The sequence below is a fragment of the Cyanistes caeruleus genome, chromosome Z (assembly GCF_971803275.1).
Source record: "Cyanistes caeruleus chromosome Z, bCyaCae1.hap1.1, whole genome shotgun sequence".
NCBI classification, from domain to species: domain Eukaryota; kingdom Metazoa; phylum Chordata; class Aves; order Passeriformes; family Paridae; genus Cyanistes; species Cyanistes caeruleus.
The window spans coordinates 33,520,732-33,530,422 of record NC_141732.1 but is presented as its reverse complement, the minus strand read 5'-3'; the positions used below and the strand labels follow the sequence as shown (position 1 = coordinate 33,530,422).

Genomic DNA, 9,691 nt, shown 5'->3' with positions numbered 1-9,691 from the left:
TTGGATGAAAAGATTTATTTTAATTCAGGAGCTGAACCAAGCCCAGATCTTGGTTTCCACTGAGAAGGAAACAATTATTTAGAGGTCTTTATCCTGATGTTTTCTCCCTTCCACTGAAGTTCCTCCTATGTGTTAGTGTTGCAAGCACTGGTGTGGCTGCCAGAAAGTACTGCCAGTGGAGGGGAAGGAGCAGCAGCTGATGGTCCCCACTTTGCTGTGCCACTGAAAGGCCTGACAGGTCAGTGCTGCTGAACTCTCCCTCAGCTATGGAGTGGGCTTTGCCCCTCACCAGGGTGCCAGGACAGTCACTGCTCAGGCTCTAAGGCTGGCAAACAATCTCTTTTGGGTACAAGGATGTATTTAAACATTTTATATGAAATGTAATACACAATGACCAGCTTTACTGCTCCCCAGAGTAACAATGCTATCAAGATTTGTAGCTACTTGTCTGCATAGGTTGAGGCTGGTACAGAAATCCTGTGGTTTAATCCCACTGTTTCTCTAACCAGGATTTTAGTGAGCCTCTTATCATTTGATTGTTGTGAAGATGTGAACTTGCAGAAGCAGCAGAACAGTACTAATAAAAATCTCCTGACTCCCGATCTGGTCTGTACAGTTCAAATTTGTCCTAAGCCTTAAAATTTGTCCTTTCTGACTTAAGAAAGATGCTCTGTGTGAAATGGCTTTCAGTAAGAGTGCACAGAGCTTTTGCTGTACAAGCAAAATGCTGCTCCTAACATTAACACTTTCTGTGGGGAGACAGTGTTCTCTTCTTCCATTCCCCCATGCAGCAGCACATTGCTGTACCCACTCAAATCGGGCAAATAGTAAGTTGCTGTTGCTGGAAAAGAATAAAGATGTTTCTGATGTAAAGTAGTCCCCAAAAATGTGTTCTTTCAACCTGGTATGCAAGAGGCCAATCCTCACAGAGGGTCATGTTTATTTCATGGTTGTGCGGAGATGGGTGCTGGATGGTGAATCCACAGAGACAGCAGTTCTAGCCAAGCAGTGTAGCTGAGATATTTTCAAAATACCTAAGTCTGCACTTACCTGATGTCTAAATACCTGCCTACTCAATAGCTATTGGACAATCTTTTGCCTAGTTCAATTTAAAGGTACAATGCTTTTCAAATTAATTGTGCCTGTTTAGAGATGTGGTTTTCACATTATAATGAACTAAGTTCATCTAAAGGATGCTTTTTTAGGTGATTTAATTAATTTCAGTAAAACATTTGGAACATTGCCAAATGCAGTGTTCAGTCAGTATCTTATTCAAGATTTCTGTTTGTTTCCTCTACTTGTTTCAAAACTGTTCTGCAAGACCTTGCCATCTCCCACCTTTCTGGGTCTTTTTTTTCATTCTCCTATGACTCACTGTGCAAAATCTTTTCTTAAATCATTCCATCTTTCACCAGAACAGGGTACAGTAAGGTGAAGGGTTGGCCATTACCTAATTTAAAACACCAGTCACAATTCAACTTTTGCTGACATCAGTAATAATATTCCTTAAATTACAAAATAAAGCTTAAGGGAGTAAGGAACAGTAAGAAAAGCACAGCCAGTCTGAATTAATTCTTGACACAAATTAGGGCTTCAGCTGGCTCCAGAGGTAAAGTGCTAATGCTTTGCAACAGGAACTAATTTGGACCAAAGCCAGTTGTGAATGCTGGAGGGCTGTGGTCTTCCTAATGGCAGACATAGGCCAGAGAGGGAAGCTATGCTTCTTTACAGTGAAATGCAGTGCTCATGGCCCATCACATCAGGGTGGAGTTTTGGTTTTAGTACCTCTCAGGGCAGGTCAGAGTGAAGCATAAACACCTGCAATCCATCTGTATGGGAACAGGGTGCAGCTGAGGCAGTTTCCATACACTCAAATGTGGAGCACAATTGAGAAGGACAAGCCTGTGTATGATGTTGTAAATCAGTGTCATCACTGGGAGAACCACTGCCACCAGGGCTAACCCCAGGGGGAGGGATGGATGCAGGTCCAGCACTCGCTGTGAGGTCACCACTGTATGGGAAAGGTCTGCAGGAAGGCAGCAGAGTGTACAAGCTCTCTGAAGCCAACAAGGGGCAGCCAGGGGTAGCTGCCTATAGGGGTAGCCTCAAGGCCATGAAGGAAACCAAGGCAGGAAATGTAGACATTGTCACAAGTTACTTCATGTGTGCCTCTGCAGGGGACCCACAGCCTTCCTCCAATCTTTCATCTACACCTGGTAAATCCATACAGGAGACTGTGAGCAACCAATACGACATCTTTGTTGGAAGAAAGCCTAAAAACAGCACCATAATCTTAATCCTCATCAGCCAGTGATGATAAAGCATCTTCCTTCCACCCCTGGCTGTAATTAGAACTCTTCTGGAGCTGTATTCTGCAATATTGTTATAGGAACGAGGCCTAAAGCCAAGAAAAACATGGTAAAGGACCTTCCATGAGATGTGCCATGAGAAATGTGGTGAGAGGATTAACGTGGGCTGATGGTAGGTGATAGAATGACAGGTTACCAGGTGGAGGGCCAGATGGCCCTTGCCTCTGCAGCCATCCAGGTGGAAAAGAGAGTGGTGCAAGTGCTGTGTTCCATCCTTTGTCCTCTCCTTGCAATTCTCAATACTCATTGACACAGAAAGTGGTTCTCTCCCCCTCCTCTCCATTTACAACTGCAGTTACAGAATATTTGACTGTAATCTCATCTCTGCTTCTCCCAGAAAGAATACATTTATTCTTGGAAAGCCTTCAAGGCAGAGGATGAGAACATGACCACCTTGCAGACAAGTCCAGGGTCTAGCTCATCTCTTTCCCAGAGCAGGGATGCCTCTTTGGAAAGGTCTGTGACTCTGACTCCATTGGAGTATACCCAGGAACACCTGTACACAGCACTTGTATACAACTGTATATTGCAGGTGCGTTTATCACTGGCTATCTAAGAACCTATAATCTATTGCCCCAATGAACCACACTGTTTGTGTTACTGTTCATGAAAGTTCCTACTGAACTTGATGGGATTTCTTTTCCTTTTGTGTTTAATGAACCTAATCAGCAGAGAGGTGAGAAATACCTAATAAGGGAAACAGGCTTCCATACAGCCACATTTGCTCAGAGGTTGAGACATCTTTAAAGTTAACTCCGTATTTCTGCATTAATGGCTTACTTCCATTGCTGGTTGTTGTAGGAGCCTCCACAGAATTCAAAAGAGCAAATTCAATGTGTCTGTAATGCCAGTAACTGAAGCTGAGTATATTTCAAGATTACATACATCACTAAGAAAGCAAAGAACATGCCAGCAGAAATCAAGGGAAAGCTGACTCCTAGCTGCTGCTAAGAAACTACGGTTCAGCAACTGCAGAAGTAGTAAGCAGGGCATCCACCCTCAAGACTCACTGCCACTCGGTGCTGCTCCCAGCTCTACTGCTCCTTACTCCAAGTACACTAGGGAAGGAAAGGTGTAGGGGAAGACAGTAAGAATTCAGTGATGAATGATTTAGAAGACTGGTCTTTCACTTGGATGGCAGATTTAAAAGGGTTTTGCCGTGATGGGAGAACAAGAAAGCACACCTAACACAAAAGAATCTTTGGCTTTCACCATCACCATGATGGAAAAGCAAAAGAAATCATACACGTACTTTGGCACAAGCATGAATGCTCAGTAAGCCAGTGGCAATTTTACCTTTTCTTGTGTTCTCTTTCTAGACAGCAGATTAGGTTGTGCAAGACCTCAGCGTTTCCTGGCATCAGATTTAGGAATGTCAGGAATTACTGGTGTGTCACATTTCAGTTGCAGGGCCAGAGTGCTCTGCAAAGGAGCACTCCCTCATCAACCCTTTCTCCAGATCTAGTAGACAGATTCTGTATTGCACCATAGACTTTGCTCTGCTACCATTTTGAAGACCCAGATCTTTTGAAACAGTCTTGCCCTGGAAAGCCTTTCATGTGTTTTGCCATCTCAAAATGCTTTATTTACTCTTGGAGAATCTCTTTCAAGTGTAGTCACAGTATTTGACAAGTTTAAGTCGTCCCCACACAACCCAGAACAGGCCATGCAACTCTGAACAACTGGAAACAAGATATGCTCCAATGCTTCAGACTGACAAAAGGCTTTTACCACTCCCCTCCAGCAAGCCCAAGACAGCACAACATGGTGCAAGACCAAATGGCCACCCCAATTCAATGGAGTTCTTGCCACACAAGAGCAGTGACCTGCAGCACTGGACCACAGAACACAGCTTGCTGCCGTGCCATTAAACACCCCCAACATACAGTAAAGCACCTTGTTTGTGCAGTGTTTTCCTGCAGCACCCAGCAGAAATGGCCTGAACACTGCAGCTACCAGGCCAAAATTAATCGGGAAGGGGATGCTACCAATGGAAAGGTTTCCAGCCTTGTCTCCTTCCTCTGCTCCCAGAACTGCTGCTGTTATTTCTCGCACCAGATCACAGAAGTATTCTGGGGTAAAACCTAATTCTCAGCACAAGACCAGTTTCCAGATGACATAGTTCTGCAATAGTGCACAGCATTATCAGGGAACACCTGCTGATCTGTCAGTGTCATAAAGCAGCGTTAGACTATCTTTGATCTCAGATAATTAGGGTGGTATTACCCAGCAGAGCGTGACACTGCCACCGCCCTGCTTTTATTCATGTTTTCCTCTGTCCAAGCCCTCCCTGGTGTGAATGGGCCCAGTTTCAATACAGTAATGGCTGTTGGCACTGCAGGATTCACGCTGATGTAACAAAGCAATGATGAAAATCTGGTATCTGCAACACCCAGCTTCAGCAGAGAAAACAAAAAATTTTTTCAGCAACTACAGCCATTTGCTATTGGTACAGTCTTACAGGCGAGCTCTCTAAAGCAGGCAGAAGTGCTTAAAATGTGCCCTGTCATCATGGCAGGTATCAACTCTGTGAGGAAGGGATGGCAGAGAAGATAACCCATCCAACACTGGTGGGATTGCTTCATCCAGAAGGGGGAATAGCGGTAGGAGCTTTCAGAGCTGCGTATCCTTTTGCTCCCCAGCCTCACAAGCCACCTCTGCAGTGGATGTGAGTGGCTGTGCCCGTAAGTGTGACACCAAACGGGTCTCAGTCACACCTGCACCAGGCAGAGGGACCCTTCACTCGCACAGCCCTAAGAACAGTGTATCAGAAACAACAGAACAGCAACGGCTTCTGCAAAGATATAATGAAATTATGTGAAAAGTTAAGAGTTCAGAGTCCAGAGGAATTCCTCGGCTTCTGGTTACTGGAGAAGATGCAGTTTCCACTGTAGATTTTTATTGAATTTTGGTGGAATCAGTACTTCTGGATCTGAAAGGCAGATGGAACAAGCGTCAGAACAGGGGGTAACAGCAATATAGTTTCTTCAAGAGCTGTCAACTACTTTGTTCACTTTTCTTAAATCAAAGGATGCTGAGAAATCTCGATATCTAATGGAAAACCGCTCAGAATATTCATGGAGTCCTCATGGAGGTAAAAGTGAACTTCACTTTAGCACACTCTCATAGGGTCCTACAGGGTTTGTGCGGCTTAACAAGCCACTGTTGGCTAATATATTTTGTTTATCATTTCTTGTACACATCATCATTGTTTTTCCTCATTCTTGCTGCTGCAGGAAAGTCCCAAGGACACTGTCTTTGTAAATGTTGTCTGGGTTGAAAGCTGGGTTGTGCAGACAGGCTTTGACTAAAATATCATGCCCTTGCTCTGTTAAAATGTTCTCCTACAGATATCTACCATTTCCCTATGATGACTGGTCACCAGGCTGCACAGGAGAGTGTCCTCAGAAAACCTGCTTTCACCAGGAAACCTCTGGGCACACCAAGTCCCTGTTCAATCATTAAGTGTTACTGTTCAGAACAAGGAGGCACAGGCACAAAGCCACAACCATTAGTGGCACTAAGCAGAACTCCATTCATTCACGTGTCACTGGCCCATCATGCACCACAGTGAGCTGGCTCTTTTTGGTTAGACAGGTCGCATCTATAGATTCAACAGAGGATTTCCCCACACAATTTCAGGGCTAGCAGGGAAAGAGGATGTAGGACTAGCGGGAAAACAGAAGACTGGGGAGTTGGGACCACCCTTTGCTAGGTTTCTCAGCCCTAATTTTGTATTCACTGCAAGGACTTTAAGATGGCAAAGTGACACAACAGACTGTAGCCTGGTCTGGTGAAGAGCCAGGCCTGACTGCCAAAGCCAGAGAGAAAAATTCATCAGGTAAGTTACAAGAATAATTATTTAATACATTCCTTAGGAAATAATATTTTCAATTCCCTCACAACAGACTGACATTACACACACAGGAACCCAGCAGCAGTTGAGATATTTTAGCACAGGAGACAGTTTTAAACTGAGACAGTTTTAGTGCACAAATTCAGAGCAAAATCAACTTTGTTAAGAAAACTGCTCACTTGCCACAAGCCAGGGTGGTACACCATAAGGAAAAGCAAGGAACCACCACAGCTGAGAAACTGATACAACTCATGGCAGGTAGCAGTACTTGGAGAAACTCCAAGCCCACTCACCTCCCTGACATTTCACACCCAAACTTAACTCAGAGCCTCAACTAACCTTGTACAACTGGAGGCACCATCCTCTTTTGCTGATAGGCAGCCATAATGCTGTTTGCAGTTGAATTGGGTCCCAAGACCTGTAAAAAGAAATAGCCATGTTTCAACCTGAACAAAGCAAAGCACAAGCAGAGATACTCTCAAAGGAAACTCTGCTATTATTGTCCAAAACCAGGAGACCTCACAGTACAAAGTGAACAGGATCAAAGAGTGATCAGTGTGATCAAAGCCCAGTAATGTCTCAGAAAAGTTAACACAGAGGCAGCAAGACAGAACTGTTTTCACACAGCTTTTTGGGACACAGAACTCTTATCCAGCTTCTTCACAGCACCATAAATGTCATGATTCAGCAGGACTGATTTCATTACAGCACCATCAATATTTAAAGTTCATTTGGGAGTCTCTGTTCCCTGTCAAACAGAACAATTTTAATCTGTCTTTAAAAGTCCTGCTAATCAGCAGTTAGGGAGAAGATACTGGGGAGCACCTTGTGTTCACCATAAATGCTCAGAAACCACTTACTAGAAATAAAGACTTTTTTACTCTGGAAGGGAACTAACTAACTAACTAAAGCCCTTATGATTTCCTTATTTTGCATCAAGCTGAAGCTTAGAAGTCTGACATAACCCTTCCTTTTGTAATTTATCCTTATGATACATGGTTCACACTAAATTGACTAATCCAGTAGCTTTTCACTTCACAAGACCAGGATGGACAACAACTGCTCTAGTACACTTCTACCATTAGGTCTAGAAAAGAACGGAGTGTTTCCATATTCTACAAATTGCTTAAGATGGAGCTTACAAAAACAAGTCACCACTAGGACAAGACAACACAAGCCTCAGAAGACCTCATCACAACCAATGTGGCATTCAGTGCAGGAAACACAGTAGGTTTTACATATTGTATCCATCTAGAGTGTACTGACTTGGCAGGTCCTGTCCAGAATATCTACTAAACCTCTAACAGAAAAAAACCCCCAGATTTTGAAAGCCATGGAAGGATTCTAGGCTGTCTGCCGGAGAATGCAAAGTACAGCTAAACACTTGATACTGTCTAGTGAGTGTGACAGGTATTGTGGATGAGCACAGACCAGGCTGACAGAGCTCTGTTGCAGGTCTGAAGTCCAGATTTCTGAGACTGAGGTCTCCATCAACTGCAAAACCTCTTCCAGGACTTTCTGCAGTGCCCCAGCTTGCTCATCATAACCAAAGAGCACAAGCTGCTTCAGAAGGATGTGTATCTCTCCTGCAGGTGGGAACAGAAGCAATAAATAGCAATCAAGACAGATATAATGAATCAACAGCTGCATTTCTTTGCTAAGGAAGGAGAGCAGCAACTCAGAACTGGTTCTGTTCCTACTGAGCCCTTACAGTGTCTGAGAACAAAAAAAAGATAAATCTGTAGTGGCACTGAGAAGGCTTCTTTTTTTGTGTTCCCAGCTTCAGATGCAGAGAGGTCATGTTATTGTGAGCACAGAGGCAGGTTGACTAAACCAAGGTCCAACACAGATGACTGTGTGGAACAGGCAGCTTTTCTCCCCAGCATATACAGTAAGAACAAGAGTGGGCACACCACCTTAGCTGTCCTCATCTTGACAAGCTGCAGCATGGATTAAGATCACCAATTGTCCTACCTTTCACACTCTCAACAGCACGAACACTCTCTCCCAGGACTTCCAGAAGGGCAATATCCTCAAAAGGACTCCCCTCCTTCAGGCTGTATCTCTTACGCTCCGCCTTGCGTCGGTTCTTTGAGGATCGCCTGAAAAGACCATGTTCAGTTACAGTGTGCACAACAGGATAACTAACCCCTGTTAGCAGGGTTAAGTCTGAAGGAACATCAGCAGTGTACATGAAACTTGTCACTCAAGTCCTTGCTTCCTCAAGCTGATGGAGCTGTAACCTTAGGTGCTGTGACAATGTTTTCAGTGCTACTCAACCAATGTCCTTAGTGGCCTGGAACACAAGACAGGAGTCAGGCTGTTTCTCTGCTCCAAAAAGGACTGCTCCATGTTCCAGCAGGGTTAAAGCATGTCTACAACATAAAGCAGGAGCTGATCCAAGCACAAAGCAGTAGTCATTATCAGGCAAAGCTGAGATCCACTTAAAACACTGCTGGCCAAGGTCTGTGCTTGGCTGTGAACATTTTAATTTCTGCCGTTTCCAGAGCCTGCTCAGCTCCTACCCATGATCACAAGAAAGCAACTTCATTAACAGACCAGGCCTACTTGCATAATGTTCCCAAGTGATCTTCACACTCTGACACTGAATACTAAGGCTGCACTCTCCTTCTGTTTACATCTGGTCCGCAAAAAAAAAAGTGTCTATAAAGTCCACATTTTTTCCACAACTGTATTTTTCCACAATTCAACCAGGGAATTCAGAAGTGGTCCCACAGACTACACCAGCCTGTTACACACCCCACCCCACACTGCAGCTCATGTTCTTGAGAGCCCTCAAAAACAATGCAAGCAACCACTTTGGGAAGACATTGGTATGAGATTTAGTAGCAACTCCCACGCATCAAGTGTGAAACCTGGGCCAAAGAACACAAGATATGTGCACAAGCTGTTAATGTTTGAGAGGCTCTGCCTGTACTCTGTGTCTAGCTTTCTACAACCAGCTATTCTGGCCATATGCCCAACACCCATGGAGCCAGAACCCGCCCAGAGTTTCAGCTCCTCTGCCAGGCACCCAGTTCCTGTTGCACTAGTAGCTTCTGGCTTTTTCCGCTCTTTCCCTTCTAATGAGAGTTAAAATAACCATGAAATGCCTATAATTAAAACAGCACCAAGGCACACACAGCTGCAAGGAGGAGCATGTCAAGTATGAGCAAGCTGACCACGTGAATGCTGATGCCAAAACATGTCACTCCCTGATCTGAAGGCAGATACCTACGCTGATATTCTTGAATTGCTGTGTGAGTATTTGCTGTTCATGTCACTGGCTGTCACAACACTGCTGGTTTCAGAGAAAAGCTCCAATTCTGGGCAATTTGGCACTTCACAATCTGCAAAACATGGTAACAACTGTCACAGTATGGAAAAAGGTCAGAATTATTTCACGCTTTCTGATTGATCTGTGTAGCTTGCTGGGCAGATTCATTCTACCTGCTGGTGTACTGGA

The 9,691-nt window shown here is 44.3% G+C and overlaps 1 protein-coding gene across 3 annotated transcripts in view; it reads right to left on the bottom strand.

Moving 5' to 3' along the window:
- Positions 1 to 3,927: 3,927 nt before the first annotated feature.
- ELP1 (elongator acetyltransferase complex subunit 1) overlaps positions 3,928 to 9,691 on the bottom strand; it is a 34,646-nt gene continuing 28,882 nt past the window's right edge. For all 3 annotated transcript variants that reach the window (XM_023944435.2, XM_086868380.1, XM_086868381.1), the window contains exons 33-37: positions 9,464 to 9,575; positions 8,200 to 8,327; positions 7,657 to 7,811; positions 6,565 to 6,643; positions 3,928 to 5,301 (exon numbers count right to left, since the gene is read on the bottom strand). In XM_023944435.2, coding sequence (XP_023800203.2) covers positions 5,234 to 5,301; positions 6,565 to 6,643; positions 7,657 to 7,811; positions 8,200 to 8,327; positions 9,464 to 9,575 — 542 coding nt within the window. In that variant the 3' untranslated portion in view covers positions 3,928 to 5,233. The remainder of the gene's footprint in view (positions 5,302 to 6,564; positions 6,644 to 7,656; positions 7,812 to 8,199; positions 8,328 to 9,463; positions 9,576 to 9,691) is intronic.